This window comes from Pipistrellus kuhlii, unplaced genomic scaffold (genome assembly GCF_014108245.1).
Source record: "Pipistrellus kuhlii isolate mPipKuh1 unplaced genomic scaffold, mPipKuh1.p scaffold_m20_p_1, whole genome shotgun sequence".
Classification (NCBI taxonomy): Eukaryota; Metazoa; Chordata; class Mammalia; order Chiroptera; family Vespertilionidae; genus Pipistrellus; species Pipistrellus kuhlii.
Genome location: NW_023425404.1, coordinates 115,408,847 through 115,429,457, shown reverse-complemented (window position 1 = coordinate 115,429,457; position 20,611 = coordinate 115,408,847). Strand labels below are relative to the sequence as shown.

At 46.9% G+C, this 20,611-nt stretch overlaps 1 protein-coding gene and 1 long non-coding RNA gene across 10 annotated transcripts in view; one reads left to right on the top strand and one right to left on the bottom strand.

Moving 5' to 3' along the window:
* Positions 1-20,611, top strand: part of FRMD4A (FERM domain containing 4A) — a 595,439-nt gene that overhangs the window by 554,281 nt on the left and 20,547 nt on the right. For all 9 annotated transcript variants that reach the window (XM_036460347.1, XM_036460307.1, XM_036460315.1 and 6 more), the window contains 6 exons: positions 3,309-3,442; positions 12,500-12,622; positions 14,367-14,595; positions 16,074-16,130; positions 18,933-19,173; positions 20,109-20,276. In XM_036460347.1, the coding sequence (XP_036316240.1) occupies positions 3,309-3,442; positions 12,500-12,622; positions 14,367-14,595; positions 16,074-16,130; positions 18,933-19,173; positions 20,109-20,276 (952 nt within the window). The remainder of the gene's footprint in view (positions 1-3,308; positions 3,443-12,499; positions 12,623-14,366; positions 14,596-16,073; positions 16,131-18,932; positions 19,174-20,108; positions 20,277-20,611) is intronic.
* LOC118731651 lies at positions 15,364-15,751 on the bottom strand. The gene is made up of 2 exons (XR_004991927.1): positions 15,616-15,751; positions 15,364-15,584 (listed from the first exon to the last, which is right to left on the bottom strand). It is a non-coding gene; the product is annotated as an uncharacterized LOC118731651 (long non-coding RNA).

The window sequence follows — 20,611 nt, the reverse complement described above, 5'->3', positions numbered from 1 at the left end:
GCCTACCTTGGCCATAGTTTATGCCATGGTTGGGGCTGCTTAGGAAGATGTACAGGGCACACTGAGGCCAGCTGCTTCTTGTTTGGGGTTTGTGAATCTTTGAGAGATTTTAAAAAAGTCTTTAGTGTGAGCCAAGGTAGGCTGCTCCTATGGAAAATCTGCTGGAAGCCACTCAGACCAGGTGTGTGAGTTGGGTGAGGTCCCAGGGAATCACCAGGGTGAGGCAAACAGTTTTATCCAGGTTACTGAAGAGCTCAGATTTGGTGCCCACCTATACCTGTTGGCTGGATTGGGAAAGGTCTCAAAGGAGCAGTGGTGCCTGCCAGCATTTCTATTTCCATAGCTCCAAAACCTGCCTCTAGTCCTTGCTCTGAAGCTAGTCAGTTCATTTCCTCCTGTATGTCGGTTGCTTTTTGCGATGCTGTCCCTGCACTGGAGCCCAGAGTGAGTGAGTTTATGAACAAGAGAGTCAGTGCTCTGGCTCTTTTAGGAGGATGCTTGGGTCTACAGCAACCCTCCATCTTACCTGGATCCAATTCCTGCTGCTTTTCACAGACAGATGTTGTGGGAACACCTCTTCCCAGCACTGGTGCCTGGGAGTAGGGAGCCTGGGGCCACTCGCTCCTCAGAGAGGACCTCTGCAGCCAATGTCTGTCTTTCTTGATTCTTAATCGCCAGGAGTGGATGTGGGATCTGCCTGTTTTGCGTTTCCACCCGTTTTACCAATCTCTTTGTGGCTTCTTCTGTATATTTAGTTATTGGACTTCTATTCAGCTAGTCTTCAGGTGGTTCTTAATGTAGGTTCTGAATTTTGTTTTAATTTTGATGTGGTTGTGGGAGGAGGCAAACACAACATTTACATCATCTTACTTGACTGGAAGCTCTCTGAGAGGTCTTCTTTACCATTGGGAGAAACTGACCAGTTGACTGGGAATTCTGATTAGATTATTCTTATATCTGTCTATTCACTGAATTGTTCTAAAATGCTTTACATGGAAATACAGTTGCTACCCTCCCCTTCTCCAAAAGTCCTGCTTAAATTTTTATTGGTATTGCAATGATTCTGTTAATTCCTGAAGTATTGACATTTTTATGATGTCAAGCTTCTAATCCACAAATACCTACATCTCTTTATTATTTTAGGTCTGTAATTTATTTTTCAGCAAAATTTTATAATTTTCATCATAGAGATCTTGCATATTTCTCATTAGATTCTTCCCAAGATGTTTGATGTTGTTTGATTCTGTTGCAACTGGCATCATGTGAAGCCTTTGAAGGCACACTGAGTATCACCTGTCTGTGTCTAATACTCTGCTCACCGTGGGCATGAGAAGCAAAGTAATACTCAGCTTTTTCTTTTCCAGGGAGCTGGTACACCTTGCCTACCCCAGCAAAGTGAAAGGGTATAATAGCTTCACTGCAGGAAATTTCAGAATCCAAACATTGCAGCCAAAAAAGTGTGCTTTCTTCTGACCTACATCTCTCCTGTTGGCATTTCAGCTTATTTCCCTCTAGTTTGGTTCACAGTGTGTCTTCCACAAAGTTTTCATATCTGTCAGTCTGCTATTTGAATCATCATTCAGATAGTTCTGCCACATTCTAAAACTATGTGTTAAGCTTTTATTAAGAGGGAATTTGCTCATGATACAGTATTAAGTTAAAAAACACAGTAAAAATCTAATTTTATTTTTTAAATGTATGGCTTAGATAAAAAGGTTAAAATAAAAAAGTGTGAGATTGGTTATCTCTGGGTGCTTAGCTTCTGGACTATTTTGATACATGTCTGCATTTCTAAAATGTTAATATTAAACGTGCAATTTCACACACACACTAGTGTGTGTGTGAAATATATATATATATATATGTCAGCATCTGAGCAAATATGTATGTATATATATATATGTGTGTGTGTGTGTGTGTGTGTGTGTGTGTATGTATATACATATACACATACACACACACACACACACACACACACACTAGTTTATATATGTCAGCATCTGTTTTGTTAATCCTTACCTGATGATATTTTTTCCATTGAATTTTTAGGGGGGGGAGGGAGAGAAAAACATCAGTTGGTTGCCTCTAGCATGTGCCCTGACTGAGACAGTGACCCTGTGGAACCTGTTACATGTCCTTGACTGAGATTCGAACCTGGGACCCTTTGATGCACAGGCTGATGCTCTAACCACTTAGCCATGTCAGCCAAGGAGAAAAAAAAAAAAAAAAGAAACCAGCCTTTTTGAATGAAAAAAATAAATTAAACTATGTATTAAAATTACTGGCTTCAATTTCACTTTCCCCTTCATTGTACAAAGTATATTAAATTTTGCTAGTGAAGTTAAAACAAGTATCTGACATATTCTATCTAATAAAGAGGGAATGTGCTAATTGACCATCATCCCCTCACAAAGATGGTGGTGCCCCAGCCAATAAGAAGGGAATATGCTAATTGGCTGTCACAACCTCAAGATGGCGGCACCCACAGCCACAAGATGGCAGCACCCAATCCCCTGAGCCCTGCTGGGATAGCAGGCATGCGGCATGGCTGGGCCCACCCCCAGGCACCTGTCTCCAGAGTTCCCAGTCCCCTCAGCCCCCCAGCCACCCAGGGCTTGCCTAAGGCACAGTTAAGTCTCAGATGGCAGCTGCCCAGCCACCCAGGGCCAGCCTAAGTAATGACCAAATGACTGAAAAAGCAGGCTGCATGGGACAACCAGGTGGCAGGGGTGCCTTGAGGGGTGACCAGACAGGCAGGAGTAGGCAGTTAGGATGACCAGGCTGGCAGAGGGGGGTAGTTGGGGAGACCAGGCCAGCAGGGGAGGGCAGTTAGGAGTGACCAGGACGACAGGAAGGGGACAGTTGGGGGCAACCTGGCAGGCAGGCAGGTGAGTGATTAGAAGCCAGCGGTTTCCGATTGGGAGAGGGATGTCTGATTGCTGGTCTAGACCGGCAGGCGGACATCCCCCTAGAGGTCCCAGATTGGAGAGTGTGCAGGCTGGGCTGAGGGGACCCCTCCCATGTATGAATTTCATGCACCGAGCCTCTAGTCTTAAGATAATCAAGAAAGTGAAACTTGTTTTTCAGATATGTAGATTTTCCTGCCAGTGCTTCTGACCAGCTGTAAAGTCCACTACTTGCTGAGAATTCTCTCCTCACACTTGGAACCTTGCAACACCTGTTTTCACACTTTCTTGATTCCTGGGGTAAATCCCAGGTCCACAGTGTAGGCTCCAGTTAAATTGCTTAGCGGTCCAGATGTGTGTCCCCCACTGAGCTGGCCCAGTAACCCCACTGTTTATTGACAGGTTCTCAGGAATCGGATAGCTCTCAGTCCGCCAAGAAAGACATGCTGGCTGCCTTGAAGTCCCGGCAGGAAGCACTGGAGGAAACGCTGCGCCAGCGGCTGGAGGAGCTCAAGAAACTCTGCCTGCGAGAAGCCGTAAGCAGTTACTGTTACTGCCTGGGGAAGTCTGTATTGTCTGAGCCCTTATCTGCCTTCACATATTTATAAAGGGGAGTCGGTCACAGAGATCATATGAGGAAAATAAGAGCTCCTCACACACAAACATTGGAAATATTCAACCCGTCTTGTGCCGCATCAGAAACAAAAGTGGTGACATTAATGGGATTCCAGGGCACCAGTGAAAGCTGAGTCTCACCTGGGACCTCACTAGAGACCTTTCATGGTAGCACCTGTAAATCATGTTTGCATAATACCCCTTTATAGTTTATAAAGCATTTTCTCATATGATATTACCTCCCTGACTGTCGTGGTTTGCCACCATTTTCTAAGACTTTGTGTCTGAGTTGACTGTTGTGGCTTTTGTTCCCTTGAGGCTGTGTCAGATACTATATCTTTGGAAATCATGCTGAGAAGCATCACTAGGAATCAATAAAGAAATAGGACTTCACTTTATATATAATTCCCTTTAAAACTCACCTGATGTGACGCTCTTTAAAAAAAGAAAAAATGAAGTCTTAGCCTAGTGATATCTTTAAGTTTTCTGCATAGCAACATTCCTCAAGCTTCTATCTGCACTGGTCTCAGGTTTCATTGAGACTCAGAGACTGTGACAAGCCATTGTTTTTATTTGAATGTCCACTTCCACCTTCTTTTGTATATTCTGCAATTCTCTGTTAGCATGTCTGATGAATTGAATTTTTAATGCAATACACCTTACTGTGCATGCGTGTGTGCATGGACATGCGTGTGTATGTTCTTGCACCTGCACAGGATAGGGCGGGAGCCCTCCAGGGAGCCATTGTAGTTCATATAATATTACAAAGAGCCAAATTGGTGAGCAGTTGAGAATCGGAAGTATAAAGAGGCTCCCAGACTGTATTCCCCTCCCCGCAGTAATAGTGTCTCGCCCCAAGCCAAATGAACCAGGGGGCTTAGAATGAGATCACATTACATTTCCACTTGGCTTAATTAGGTACCAGATTGATTTAAACCAGAGCCAACTCAAACCAGACCCTCATTAGCACAAACCACTGCAAATCTTAGGAAAGTATATGCCCTGAGGGAGGGAGGAGAGGAAGGAGGGGTCCCTAGCAAGCATTTTCTTGAGACTCCCAGGGAAAGGTGTGGCTCTCCGGTGATGACCAACATGTCCTCCTCTGGTTTGCAGCAGTCACCGGCATTTGTATAAAGAATATGCTCGAAGAATTTTAAAAGCATGGCTTTGGGTGTCTGCATCTAATAGTTTGTAAAGACTTGTTTTGTTTTTAATAGAGACAATGTCCCTAAACCCAGCAGGGAGTTAGCATCAGAAAATTGGAGAAACGTGTCAGGGCAGGGTTAGCGAGTGTTAAAGAAGGTCTCTGTGTCACTTAAAATGAAAAGCAATATCAAGAAAACAAAGCTTTTGCTTCTTACAATGTTGACAGCACAAAACAGCTTGAGCAGAAGGGATACCCTCTCTGGCACCAGGCAGATTGCTTTGTGACATCTCCCATTCTAGTCTCCGGACGCCTCTGTAGTCCGGGGCAGGGGAGCCTCGGCTGCCTCTGTCTGTGCCACTCCGCCCCGGATGTCAGGGGGCAGTTTGTCCCCGGGAGAGCTAGCGGGGCAGTCAGAATGGGTGGAGCAGGAGTATTTGGCAGAAATACCAATACAAGAATTTAAGAGGAACCAAGCCAAGCCCCACAACAGTGTGTGAAATCCCCCTTCCTCCTGTGGCTCTGGTTACATGTGAAATCGGATTAAATGTGGAGAATCGAGGCCTTGAGTCAAAGACTGTCAGGCAGATGGTGGAAAATCAGTAGCCTCATTTTTTAAAATGTAATATTTTTAAAAGAAAAAACCATAGATACTTTGGACTTTCCATATTATAAGGTGTTTTTTTTTTTTTTGTTTGTTTGTTTTTTATAAGTTTCAGGTGAAAAATGAAAGCCCTAGCAATATAAAATTCTTAGTGTGCATGTTGTTTATAGACTGACTTTGAGGGAAGCAGATAGACATGTCACAGAATAAACTAATAGGACTTTGGCAGCATTTGAACCACAATGAAAAGGAAAGAAACAGAAAGGAAGAATGAGCCTTCCATGCTCAGACAGTTTGCCATTGTCCTCTAGAATGCTTACACCGGACTAAAAGGACTAAAAGGCCGAGGGCTCTTCTCGGGTGCAGAGCAGGAAGGGGGATGAGAGCAGCCCCTTTTTGCAGAAAAGTGCATCAGTTCTGCAAAAAGGGGCTGCTCTCATCCATTTTAATAGAAATGAAATCACATTTCAAAAATTCTTATTAACAGTTATTTAGGTGTTACGCCCAGACTTCGTGATCCCCAAGGACCACCAGGGAGCCGAGTCCGATGCAATAAACAAAAGAGCCTTCACCATGCTAGCATGGGCTCCCCAACTCACGCCGGCAGCATGGCGGAAGAGCGCGAACTTCTCCCAGTCCAGGGGTTTTACTCTGGTCGGTGGTGATGTCACTGCCTCGGCTAACCCTGATTGGTTGGGTGAGGGCTAGGGATAACTCCGCCCTGCGGGGCGGAGTTGGGAGCTCATCCTCGCCCCGCCCTGCCTTCTCATTCCCCCCTTGTCTAATGTGCCTAGTCAAATCATTGACTCAGCCTACTTCCTTTCAGCATAAACAACAAATACAGTTACCAAGACCCTTAGTACCACAGTTCCCATCAGTATTGTCCTCACCGAAGTCCAGTTCCCCTCCTGTAGGCATCAGTTCTCCTTCTGGCCTGTAGTTGCCAGGATCCAGGCCATGCAGGAGCTGGGAGTCATGTAGTCAGGTCTGGGTGCCATCTACTTCAACAACAGTGGGTGTGCTCAGGATAACAGTGCAGCATCCCTTTGAGTCCTTGGGCAGCAAATTTCTTTACCCACATTGAGTTCCAGGGCTACAGGGTCTGCGGTGGGCACTGGCAGTCAATCTGGAACAAACAAACTGCAGAGCCTGTAAGGACTTGAGCAAGAAATGGTTACCATACATGATCCCTTCCCAAAAAAGGGGAAACTTGTCCCAATAAGGGGTACACCTGGCCCTCAAGAGGGCAAAGGACAGGGGGTTGGTCCAATTTTCACCGATTCTAAGACACATTTAGTTAAACCCCCTTTTCCGGAGTCCCACTTACCTGTCCTAAGGCTAGAGCTATACTCTGAGATATCTTAGCTACCAAGGTGGGGCTGTTATCTGATAGTGGGGTATACCTCAATCTAATCTGAAGTGTCTATAAAAACTAGCTTAATGCTGGTGGTTTAATCTCTGAAATCCACCTACCAATGCTCTCCTGGGGAGGTTCCCTGGGACCCGAATTCCCAGAGGGACCCCCTTACCTTGCTTAGCATTTACCTGTGCACAGACAGTACTTCTAGCAACTCTGCCTCATAGAAGTTCAGAAGTCTTGGTGACACTTAACCTGGTGTCACCGGGCAACTCTGACCTAGAGCCTCTGGGACCAACAGTCTTGTCATCTGGAGGATCCATCCACCATCTGGTCCTTCAGTGGCTTGCTTCTGTTCAGCCAATTCCTTCTGGCTGCAGTTGGTAACCCTCTTTCCTCTGTGGATGGCACAGTGTCTCCATCAAAGGGCCTGGATTAAGGCCAAAAGTTCTGGAACTGTGCCTAAATGGTGTGGTCCAGGGTGACTACCACTGCCCCTGCATATCAGGTCCCATCCTGAACGTAACTGCTCCCATCCGTGAACAGTACCTTGTCGTCTGTTACCTCTGTGCAGTCATGAATGGGTTCCTCATCATCATCTGGAAGCAGGCTGGCAGGGTTGATGGCCAGAGTTTTATGAATCCGGACACAGGGCTGGTCCCAGAGAAAAGCCTGACCCATCCAGGTTAGCTCCTGGTCCAGAGTCCGCTTATCTGCCTCCTTCACCAGCAATGCTGTGGTGGCCACTGCCTGGAAGCACGCTGGCCACCCTGCTGCCACAGGGTCCAGTCTCTTTGACAGATAGGCAACAGGTCTCTTCCAGGGACCTAGAGTCTGAGTGAGAACCTCTTAGGCAATGCCTCTTACCTCACTCACGTAGAGGTGGAAGGGCTCCGCGACACCTGGCAAGGCTAGGGCAGCTGCTGAGATGAGAGCCTTCTTTAGCTCCTCAAAGACTTGTTGTTCCACTTTGGACCAGTTCAACAGCTGCATTCCCCCAGTACGTGTTCCTTCTGAGGACCACAGTCCTTCTTGATGTCCAAGGAAAACAGGCAGTTTTTCCGGTGGCTTCCTGGGCTGATGTATGGGTCCTATTGGCTCTCTCAAGACTAAATAGGCTGCCCCAATGCCCATCAGGAAACTAACAGGCTTGCCTCTCCTAGCTAACCTGTCAGGACATACTCTTTATAATTTTTATAAAAATCTTATTTTCCAAAAATACATAACCATGCCTCAAATTTTAAAGAAAAGGCAAGGGAGGAGGAAGCAGGTCCAGTACCTGTTCCCAGGCCTCCAGCCTCTTGAAATTTAAAATGCCACATTTTTTCTACAGATACAGATCTATCTGCATTTCTAAGCCCCCTCTACTCCCCCCCGCAGAACATCGGTGAAAATTGTCCAAGCAGTCTCGGGGGGTTAAATCATACAAATAGTTGTTTTCACATTGTTTTAACACAATTCTAAATAAATTATAAAGCTTTGTGATGAAGTCTACTTAAACCTATAAAGTAGATACACATGACTGAAACCAAAAATGATTCCCAAAGTTTAAACAAAATACAAGATGCAGGTACAAGCCCAAATTCAACAACAATGGCATATGAGAAAAGCAAAACAAAATAAATCAAATATAAAAGTTTCATGTTACATTAAACATTACTTCAGAAAAACTGACTTAAAATAATTTTTTAAGTGTAAGCATTACATACTTTTTCATCTGACAAATGAGAATAAATCAATCCTTGAGATCTTTGATCATTACTGCTTATTCTAAACACATATAATACAGTTTAGCCTGCCATATTCTAGGCATCTAGTTACAGTGGTGCCTCGCATAAAGAACGCCTCGCACAGCGAACGCTGCACACAACGAACTTCCTTTCATGATTCATACAACGAACTTCGTTTCACACAACAAAGTCGCCCGAGCTTCCACGACCGCTTTGCCCGAGCTTCCACGACTGCTTCGCCCGAGCTTCCACGATTGCTGCCGATGTATTGCATCCTTCCGCGCAGGCACTGCAGGCAGTCGTTAGTCACTGCGCTTAACTTAAGCACGTATCGCGGCAATCGTTCTTCATTACGAATTAAATCACGCACGTATCACGGCAGTCGTCCTTTTAAGTTAAACTCAATTTTTTTTTATATCATGGCTTCTAAAAAAGCAGGAAGGTGATTTCTGTTGAAATGAAACAGGAAATAATTAGAAGGAGTGAATGTGGGGTAAAACAGTGTGACCTCGTCAAAGAGTTTGGCCTCAGCAAGACCACCATTTTCACCATTTTGACAAATAAGGATGCAATCAAATCAGCCAAAGTAGCCAAAGGAGTATCAAAACTATTTCATGAAAAACATAGGTCTTCAATCCACAAGGAAATGGAGAGGCTATTAGCGATTTGGATTAAAGACAGGCAGGTGAAAGGTGACGTAACAACCCAAGATATTATCTGTCACAAAGCCAAGAGAATTTATGACGATCTAAAGAAAAACGTCCCTGGAAGTAGCAGCAATCAAGATAATGAAGAAGAATTCAAAGCCAGCAGGGGGTGGTTTTTTAGATTTGAGAAAAGGTGTGGAATCCACAGCGTTACTATGCATGGTGAGGCTGGCAGTGCTGACAAGAAAGAAGCAGAAAAGTTCTTTATTAACTTTCAAAAATGTATTAAGGATGAAGGATACTGCCCACAACAAGTGTTCAATGCCGATGAAACGGGTCTTTTCTGGAAAAGAATGCCGAGCAGAACCTTCATTACAAAAGAGGAGAAGAAATTGCCAGGACACGAAGCCATGAAGGACAGACTTACCCTTATGTTTTCGTCTAATGCCAGCAGAGACCTCAAGATCAAACCTCTATTGGTTTATCACTCTGAAAATCCAAGAATTTTCAAGAAAAATAACGTTATTAAGTCCAAACTGCCCGTCCATTGGAAGTCCAATCAAAAAGCCTGGGTGACCCAAGTTATCTTCAACGAATGGATTCTGGAAACCTTTGCTCCTGCCGTGAAGAAATTCTTGCTGGAAAAAGAACTGCCGCTCAAAGCCCTTCTGATACTTGATAATGCCCCTTCTCACCCAAAAGACCTAGAGGAAATATTGCAGGAAAATTATCCTTTTATCAAGGTGCAGTATTTGCCACCAAACACCACATCCATTCTTCAGCCAATGGATCAGCAAGTTATTGCGAACTTTAAAAAACTCTACACTAGAACCCTCTTTAATAAGGTGTTTGAAGAATGCGAGTTTGGTGGAGACAATATGACTGTCCGAAAGTTTTGGAAGGAGAAATTTGATGTCCTTATGGCAATACGACTTATACAGAAGGCCTGGGAAGAAGTGTCACAAAGGACCCTCATTTCTGCTTGGAAGATGCTTGTGCCTTCGTGGACCCAGGAAGAAGCAGTAGTTGGTGACACAGAAGTGGTGAAGGACATCATCACAGTGGCCCAAAGGTTGGAATTAGAGGTAGAGGAAGAGGATGTAGAGGAGCTTATTGAGGAACACGAAGAAGAGCTGACAACTGAAGAGCTCCAAGCACTTCTGGTCCAGCAACAGGACAATGCTCAAAGGGAAGCGTCATCTGATAACGAGGAGCAACAATCAAACAATCAACCAATCCCAACTGCTGACATCAAGAACATCCTGGTCAAATGGAAAGCAGTTCAGGAGTTTACCAATGCCCACTATCCGGATTCAGCTGAAGCAAACAGGATCTTTACTCCGAAACTCTTGTCCGTTATTTCCGGCAGATGTTGGAGAAAAGAGAAAAACAAACGACTTTGGACAGGTTTTTCATGAAACCATCGGCCAAAAAGCAGAAAATGGATGAAGATGTGCAAGATTCGGTAGACTCTACTTAGTCTGTCTTAAAATTAAAAAAATGTGTGTGTTTTTTTTTTTTTTAATTATGTTTTTAGATGTATCTAAATAAAAATAATAACAAAAAAATTATCTTTTTTTATGTCATCTTAGCATATTTTATGCTACAGAACGAATTATTTTTTTTTAACATGTATTGTTATGGGAAAACGCGTTTCACATAACGAACTTTTCGCATAACAAATTTGCTCCTGGAACGAATTAAGTTTGTTGTGTGAGGCACCACTGTACTGCAATTAACTTTTCCTAATTCAATTTATACTTTGAGCTTTTAAAGCTGGCAAGTCAAATATATTTGGCATTTTTTTAGATTAATAACATTACATTTCTAATACATCCTGCTTACTTAGGGTAAAGTTTCAGCAACAGATCTAATCATACAGTTTTTTTCAAATCTCAAAATTTTTTCTGAAGTTCAAACAAAGCACTGAATAATTTCTTTGCAGGAGAGCTAATAGTCTTGCGTGCTCTGGCCTTCCCTAGACCTCTCCACACCAGAGGCAGTTTACTAAGATTTAAGACAATGTCAGAAAATCATAGGTCAATCACAATTCATACTTAAGTAGTTATATGACTCTGCTTAGCTGATACCAATGACAAGACTAACCATTGTAAGCAAAGCCATCTGGGCTGCTTCACCACCTAATCACCTGCCACTCCCTGAAGCTGGAGTAGCATTCAAATGCAAATGAACACATTCTTTAGCTGAAGACTCCTGGCCATTCATGGCCATTCACCACCATTCACATAAACTTGTTACCATTACCATCTAGTTTCCACCTCATGGCGGGGAATTTCAAAAGCTGCTTACAATGACTTGGGAAACCAGTTTTAATTTATCTCCCAGTTATCTCCACCACTTTTAAAACTTATTCTGTACCCAGAAAAGTGTTTTTAAGCACAACCCAAAACTATGCTCACTTGTTTTGAACTGGCCTTTTCTCTTTACTGAGAACTCTTCTCCGGTACCTGATGTCTCCAGGGACCATTGTCTCCATGCTGGCCCAGGCCCCTAGGGCCCAGGCCCCCGGAGCGAGGCTGCTTTGGCCACCCCAGCCACACTACTCAGGCAGCCCCCGAGGAGAAAGCGCGGGTCGCCCCAGCGGCTTCCCGGCTCCACTTCCCCTTCTCCAGGCAGCCAGCAAATTAACCCAGGTGCCTGCTCCCTGAGCGAGGCCACCACTGCCCAGCTGCGCTCCAACGCGCAAACTGAGCCCCGCAGGAGCACCCCCTCCGACCCAATGCCGCCAGGGGGCCCCGCACCGCCATGCTGGCCACACTTTGCCGGCTCCATCCTGGGGCGCCATGTCGCCCACAGATACCAAACTCAGACCTGGGAAAGGCTCACTTTCCGCAGGTGAGGCAACGGCTCACGCCATTCCTCTCCCCATACGAGGGTCCCTCTCGGGCCCTCCCGGGAGGTCAGAACGTCTTCTGATCCTCCTGCCCGTGGCCTTCATGGTGCATCCACCAGGCGTTTCGGGCACCAATTCCACAAGGGGTCTTACGTCCCTCCAGAACGCGCACACAAAAACACAGACACACACACACCTACCACGGCCAGTCAGGCTCTCTGGATCGGGTCTCTTATGGTGCTGGGGATCCCGGACAAATTCCCCCTTATGTTACGCCCAGACTTCGTGATCCCCAAGGACCACCAGGGAGCCGAGTCCGATGCAATAAACAAAAGAGCCTTCACCATGCTAGCATGGGCTCCCCAACTCACGCCGGCAGCATGGCGGAAGAGCGCGAACTTCTCCCAGTCCAGGGGTTTTACTCTGGTCGGTGGTGATGTCACTGCCTCGGCTAACCCTGATTGGTTGAGTGAGGGCTAGGGATAACTCCGCCCTGCGGGGCGGAGTTGGGAGCTCATCCTCGCCCCGCCCTGCCTTCTCATAGGCATTTTGCTTTGTGTGTGTGTGTGTGTGTGTGTGTGTGTGTCTTGGAAACAAGCACCCGCCCCCTGATTCCGCCCCCCTGCTATTGCACATTTGCAGGAGCTGACAGGCAAACTGCCTGTTGAATATCCTCTGGACCCGGGGGAGGAACCACCCATTGTTCGAAGAAGAATTGGGACCGCCTTTAAGCTGGATGAACAGAAAATCCTGCCCAAGGGAGAGGTGCGTCCTTCTTCCTGGTGTTGGGTTCTCATTTGTCTGTTTGTTGGGTTTTCCCAGGTTTTCTGTCACAGCTGCAGCATTCTGCACAGTGCCAGCTGCCCTTTCCCCGTTCTGCTCAGTTTCCCTTCGCCTCTTGTTACATGCACAGGTTGGTCAGTATGTGGCTCCCACGGTAGGATGAGCGTTCCTAAGCTTTTTGCTTTTAGGGCAAGTTGTGTATCTGACAGGAAGGCCTGTTGCACGCTGTAAGGTTCATCAATGCCCATTGCGTGTCTTTTTAACGTCCTCCCAACCCTGGTTACTTACTGAGAACATGCCCACTGGTTAGCGTGCAGGTGAAGTCACCGGAACACGGGGTCCTGGAGCGGGTGGAAGCGGGGGCCAGTCTGCTGAGATCTGCACCAGGAGGCCCCAGGGGGCTGGGCGCTGCACCAAATGCTTCACCCAAACCTGCATCTTCACCTGGCAGTTTCCTGTGCTGTACAATGAAGTGCATTGCGGAGTCCTTATTTCTTTGGGCCAGATCAAGGGTTAAGTGAGCTACTATATTTAGGAAGTTTAACCTGGGACTTCACACCTGCTTGATGAGCAACAAACATGAGTAGCTTGAGGTGGAGAAGGGGACATTACAGGATAGGTGCAGCCTATGGAAGAGGCAGAAATATAATACGTCAGAACTGGGGCAAGGGCGGGTGGGATTTAGAAGACCATGTGGTCAAGTATATCTCAAGTCTGCTGTCATCAGAATTACCTGAGGAACTTCCCCTCCCTGGTGCTGGGCAGATACCAGGCACTCAACTTTTATGAGGAGCCTTAGTGAGTGTTCCCCCACCCCAGCCCCCCTGTCCTTCCCGCAGTCCCATCTTACAGCACCTTCTCACCAGCTGCTCGGTACAAAATATGCCTTTAGTTCCCTGAGAATTCCATGTGTATCCCCATCTTTTTAACATGTTCCTGTATATCTTGGTTCCAAAATCTATCAAAAGAAAGACCTCAGAATTAGCTGGCATGATGCAGAGTTGCTCTCTGAAGAACAAACTCCCTTTTCTCTTGGAAACTCCCACCCTCCCCCACAGCAGATGCCCATCTATGCAGACTGGGCTGCCAGCATGTACTGGGCTCAGTCTAAGCAGTGAGACTGTCCTGGTGTCCACAAAGCCATGAGGCAGTTTTTGAGCCAGGGCTGTCAGCACAGCTAGCTGGTGGGATCCCACTCACAGCTCACTCCGTCTTTGTCCCTGCTGACTTGTTGTCAGGCTCCAGCACAGAGGGCTCAAAATCTGAGAGACTGAGGGGTGTGGGGAAGGTGGGCACATAGGAGCTCCCATCAGCAGGCCCACAGAGCAGGACAGAAAGGTGCTCTGAAAATAGTGCTGCATCCTGTGCCCATTCAAACCCAGTGGGTCTGAATTTCCATGAAGGCTCGGTCTTCTTGAACCATGTGGAGACCATGGGAATGAAGCCAGGAGGCCCCAGGCCCTCAGCATGGGGACCCCTTGCTTCGCAGTGATGGATCCCCTGTGCAGACCAACCTTGTCTCCAGAGTGGAACAAGGGCCACAGTCTCAAAAGTGTGTGTGCCCAGGGCACTGGCTGCCAGAGATTTTAGGAGCAGGATCACTGCATTAGGCAGTGGGACTGCTGGGTGCCTCATGCTGTGGCCTCCAGGAGTGAGAAAGGCTGGCTCGCCTTGCGGGGTGGGGGTGAAAAGGACAGAGGTGAAACCCAGGTTCTCCCTCCCACAGGAAGCCGAGCTGGAACGCCTGGAACGAGAGTTTGCCATTCAATCCCAGATTACAGAGGCTGCCCGCCGCCTCGCCAGTGACCCCAACGTCAGCAAAAAGCTGAAGAAACAAAGGAAAACCTCCTATCTGAATGCCCTGAAAAAGCTGCAAGAGATTGAGAATGCCATCAACGAGAACCGCATCAAGTCTGGGAAGAAACCCACCCAGAGGGCCTCGCTCATCATTGATGGTCAGTGCTGAGCCCCTCCCCACGCCCCACAGCCCTGGGAGCTGGAGCCGGGCCTGAGTGGGCCAGAGCCCAGCTCCCATCATGCACTAAGCAATCTAATTAACCCGTGAGGGCTATTCTGTTAGGAATGCTGACAGAGTCAATTTTGACATCATCTGTACTAACTGGTGACAGGACCCATCCAAGCCTGAAGCCATTTCTTTTTCATCTTCACCCGGGGTATGTTTATACAGAGGAGGGGAGAGAGAAACATCGATGTGAGAGCGAACATTGATCAGTTGCCTTGCCTTCCATACACACCCTGACTGGGGATCGAACCAGCAACCTAGGTATGTACCCTGACTGGGAATCAAACTTGCAAGCTTTTGGTGTACACAAGGACACTCCAACTCAAGAATGTATCTTCTCTGTTTTGCTCCCTCTTTCAAAATAATGTTTTCATCATACAAGCCCATTTGAATTAGAGAAGATTCTTCCTAGTTCCTTAGCCTGTTTATTTTTAAATTTTATATGTGTGTGTGTGTGTGTGTGTGTGTGTGTATTTATATTTATATTTATGTTTATATTTAATTTCAGAGTGGAAGGGAGAGGGAGAGAGAGATAGAAACATCAGTGATAAAAGAGAATCATTGATCAGCTGCCTCCTGCATGTCCCACACAGGGGATCAATCCCTCAACCTGAACATGTGCCCTGACCAGGAATCACCATGACCTTCTGATTCATAGGTCCATTCTTAACCAATGAGCCCCACTGGCCAAGCAGCATAATTTTTATTTCAAAAGAAAAACACTAAATTTGGTATCCAAAGACCTGTTGCCAGGAGAGTTGAGCAATCCCAGACAAACCAGCTCCCTAGCTGTACCTCAGTTTCACCAGATGTTTAGTGGGGAGGGTTACCTTACTGTTTCCCTCTTTGGCATGTTCTCATGGTTAGTTGAATGGGGTCTATGAAAATAAGCTTTGTAGAGATAGAAGCTGAATTTAGCAGCTTCCTTCCCCACCCTGTTCCCCACCACCACCACCACCACCACCACCACCACTAATGGCTTAAGACATTTATTAAGAAGCCATTTGTTGCCCTGTGAGCAAAGCCAAGTTTCTCACCCTAGTTTCACATTTGTACAATCAAGAGCAGTTCACTTCCTATAGGTCGGTCTGAACATGTCAGTCAGAAATGAGCTTGAGATCATGGTGTGACCTAACCCGGCCAGGCAGCCTATTGGATATAAAGCCACTCAGCATTGCGGTGCCCTGTCTGACAAGAACTCAAAGACAGGCTCATTGAGTGTTGGGGGTGGGGGTTAGCTCATGAGCCATGGTGCGGGCTATCATAGAAATGCCCAGCAGCATTTGGATTGTTTTTCATGGATTCTCTCTGATTAGAAAGAGAAAGATATGCTAAACACATGACTTTTACAGATAGGCCTTTGTCTAAAGATGTGATAAACTCTCAGACTTTTGCTTTTTGTCTTCTCAGATGGAAATATTGGCAGTGAAGACAGTTCCCTCTCCGATGCCCTTGTTCTGGAGGATGGTAGGTGGTTGGGGGCCCTGGGAAGGGGCATGGATTAAACTGGGTTAAGTTATATGTAGCCTGGGACAGGCCAGTGTAATGGGGAGAGCCGGGCCAGGATGGCCCCAGCTTCCCTGCGATTCTCTCACTGCCCGATAGTCACAGAGTTGGTTGGGAGCTGCTGGGCGCTATGAAAACCATGTCTATGGGAATTTCAGTGTTTTCTGTGCCTGAGAGGTCAGATTTAAGATGATAGTCAGTGAGTTGTACTTTACTTTATTAGTTGCCAAACCACATTTTTATCTAAACAGAATCTCTACACTACACATTGTTTCCTTATTTCTGGAGGAAAGATGCAATCATTGATTTGGGTCACAAATCAAAGATTGAAACCTGCTAGGAGAGCCTGGAGGTAGCAGGAAAATCAGAAGTGACTCCAACCCGGACCCCCAATCCACACCTGACATAGAATATTAATAGAAAGGAAGTCCAACCCAGAACCATCTCCGAACACGTTCCTACGGATTTAACCCCAAACTCATGAGGCCAGGACATTAATGAAATGGAAATACATTAAGTGGCAGTTAATTTTTTACCCCTTAGGAAAGAGCAGGTGGGCAGTGATACTTAACTATTTAGATTGAAAACATAAAAGGTCTACCCAGGTCAGACTAATGCGGATAATCACAAGAATAATAATAATTGCTGCTAATGTGGTGAAAGGCTGGCGGGTTATTTACCCAGTCATCTTGGCCCTGCCATTATCAATCACACTGTAATATTCTTATTGTCACTTGGTTACGTGGGTGGGGAGGAAGTGGGGCTGCAGGGGGGAGAGAACTATGTTTGGAAGATCAGAGATCCAGCCCTGTTTTGGCCCCTGTGGACTCTAGTCTCTCCAGGAGAGGAAATGAGAGCAATTTCATGAGATTCCTTTGTAACCGAGAAGTTGGGGGCATTATACATTGTCATTGGCTAATTCTGATGCATCATTTATGATTAGCTTCTTCCCCATGTTGCAAACCCCCAGACAACCAGGGGGTGTTACTGCTTCTCTAGTTCAGGCTTTCCCATCTAGGGGCCCTTCCCTTTACTGATCTAAGAGATGCAGGAGCAGAAGCGTAGCACATGTTCAGGTCTTGGGAACTGAGCAGTAGTCTGTGAAAGGAACACTCTTTGGAGGTGGATTTAGGGTCACATGAATTGTTTTTGGGGTTTGAGGTTTCTTCTGGGTAATGTTCCCCTCAAACTCCCACCTCAGCTTCCACAAGGAACAATGAGTTTTTCCTGCCTCTGTGCTCAGTGCTGCCCTCCAGGGGGCTCTCACCACTTGTTATCTTCCTTAACCCCTCCCTAATCCTCTCTCACCCTACCCTTTTGTGAACCCTGCCAGATGACTAAACAGGACTTTCATCCTAATGCATCCATGCTAAGTTTTCCTGTGGCTTTCAGACCTAATCCTGACACCTGAATCCGGAATGAAAGGGCCCTGTCAGTAGGGCACCTTGCTTATCTTGGCACCCACAGAAGGTCTCTTGCTCTTACACTAGACCAGAGCTCCTTCCTGTCACCCTCTGATCCTCCACACCAGCTGCTGTGCCAGCTGTGTCTGGTCCTGGCTTCTTCCTTTTGTTTTTCCTCTTCACCAGACCACTGCTGAAATCCCTTCTGAACTGAATTCACTTCCTTCGAAATTCTTACGGCCATTGATGTTAGAGTGTTACATCAATGTTACATCAAATAAGGAGGTGATATGCAAATTGACCATCACTCCAACACATAAGATGGCCACCCCCATGTGGTCAAAGATGGCCACCACAAGATCTGCAGGGGAGGGTAGTTGTGGGTGATCAGGCCTTCAGGGGAGGGCAGTTGGGAGGGACCAGGCCTGAAAGGTAGGGCAGTTGTGGGCGATCAGGCCAGTAGGGGAGAGTAGTCGGGGGGGACCAGGCCAGCAGGGGAGGGCAGTTAGGGGCAATCAGGCTGGCAGGGGAGTAGTTAGGGGGTGATCAGGCTAGCAGGCAGGCAAGCAGTTGGGAACCAGCAGTCCTGGATTTTGAGAGGGAGGTCCAACTGCCCATTTAGGCCCGACCCCACTGGACATCCCCCAAGGGGTCCCAGTGAAGGCTAGGCTGAAGGACACTACCTCCCCTCCCCCCCATGCACGAATTTTGTGTATCAGACCTCTAGTTCATTTATAATAGTTGTAGCCCATCTCCTTCCCAAAGAACCTAAGGCAGTTCCAAAATGAAAATATTTTATGGGAACATGTTAAAAATTGTGTATATAGTTCGGGAAAAAGCAGAGTCGGTACCTAGAGCCACCAGTGGATCATTACTCTGAACAGATATGCTTTTATTCATTTTTTTCTAACAAATGACTTATTGATTACCTACTATGTGTCAATAATCATTGTACACACTAAGCAGTTAACAGACTAGACAAAACCCTCATGGGCTGAAATCCTCCAAAGCAAATCAGATAAGTCCTATCTATTGAAATAAAATGTACAACAATGAGGACATTTTGCTGTTTGGTATGAAGCAAGTGTTAATCCATGGGATTTAATGAAATTTGTGTTTACTCCATTTGTAGCTCATCAGAATTGAGCTTCCTCTTCTCATTAAATGCTGCTCACAGTTTAGGTTTGGTTGTTCTGGATTGACTTGTTTGGCAACTGGGAAAGCGTCATGGGCGCCTTCAAGAGTGAATGCTGGCCTGGCTCCCAGGTGTTGCTCTTGGGGCAGAGGTGGGTGGGAGCCTGTCTGGAGTCAGTAGGAAGGACGACCCTTGCTCAGTTGCTCTCTCTCCGTCTTTGCACAGAGGACTCTCAGGTCTCCAGCACACTGTCCCCCTTACAGTCTCCTCACAAGGGACTTCCTCCTCGGCCACCATCATCGCATAACAGGCCCCCTCCTCCCCAGTCCCTGGAGGGACTGAGGCAGATGCACTATCACCGCAACGACTATGACAAGTCACCCTTAAAGCCCAAAATGTGGAGTGAGTCCTCGTTAGATGAGCCGTATGAGAAAGTCAAGAAACGGTCCTCCCACAGTCATTCCAGGTGAGCTGGGTGGGGAAGGCCACAAGAGGCCTGGTTGACAGCTATTGAAAGCATCGGCGGGCTGTCCCAAATGGCATCCACAAATTACAACATCCAAATCAACCCAATTCCTTCCAGGGGTTGACTTTCAACAGGAAGGCTGCCTGTCCAGGTGCAGAATTGTCATTCCAAGGGAAAATGGGGGTTTGGGGTCACAGCCAACGTGTTGGCAGATGGTTTTAATGTTGTTAAATTCCACAAAAATTGATCAGGAAGTCTTGGACAGTACTATTCCAGTGGTCGGCAAACTGCGGCTCACGAGCCACATGCGGCTCTTTGGCCCCTTGAGTGTGGCTCTTCCACAAAATACCACATGCGGGCACGCACAGACAATGTGATTGATACTTTGTGGCCCGTGCGCAGAAGTCAATTTTTCGGCTCTCAAAAGAAATTTCAATCATTGTACTGTTGATATTTGGCTCTTTTGACTAATGAGTTTGCCGACCCCTGTCCTAAGCCATCAGCCAACAGGATTCTAGAGCTAAACACTGTAATCTCAGCTGTGCATTATCAGCTCATTACTGGGCTGATCTTGGAGAGAGGTTTTGGAGAGGCTGTTTGGTTGACTTCTCTGGTTTTCTCATGTCCTTTCATTATACCATTTAAGCTCCAAGTGGGTGTCCAGTCAAGTATATGTTTGTCTGTTGGAAAACAGAAACTGCAGTTTAGGACAGAGGCTTCACAGACAGTCCTGTTCCCTGTCCCAGTGAAGGCTGACCAGGACCCAGGGGCCAGGAATAAGGATTCTCAGGGAAAGGCTCGAAGGTCAGAGGGAATAAGGGTGGGAATCCTGAGCAAGCCCACCCAACACCAATGCTGATGTCTGGAGGCTAGTCAGCCCTGAGCACGGGTGCAGCACTGTGGCAGTGACCAGCATGGCTTCCTCTGGTTTGCAGCAGCCACAAGCGTTTCCCCAGCACAGGGAGCTGTGCCGAAGCAGGAGGGGGAAGCAGCTCTCTCCAGAACAGCCCCATCCGCAGTCTCCCTCACTGGAACTCGCAGTCCAGCATGCCGTCCACACCAGACCTGCGTGTACGGAGTCCCCACTACGTTCATTCCACAAGGTGAGTCCACCCGGCCCTCAGCCCACTTCCTTTGTAAAATTGGATATCTCTGGCTCCAACTGGCTCAGATAATGGATGATCTAGAGCCAGGCCTGCACTAGTGAGGTCCTTTCTCCTTAAAATGAAGCAGAATTTAAAACTGAGCTGGCAGCAGTCTGCCCATGTTTGCAAAGACCCATCATGTCCCACTGCCCATGCCTAGTGGGACCAGGAGGCAGCTGGAGAATCCCAGGCAGACAGTGCGCATGGAAGGGGCCTAAGCAGAATGCAGGCGGGAAAGACCGGCAGATTAGCAGGGAAGCATGCTGGAGCCACGCCACCTTGTCCTGATGACG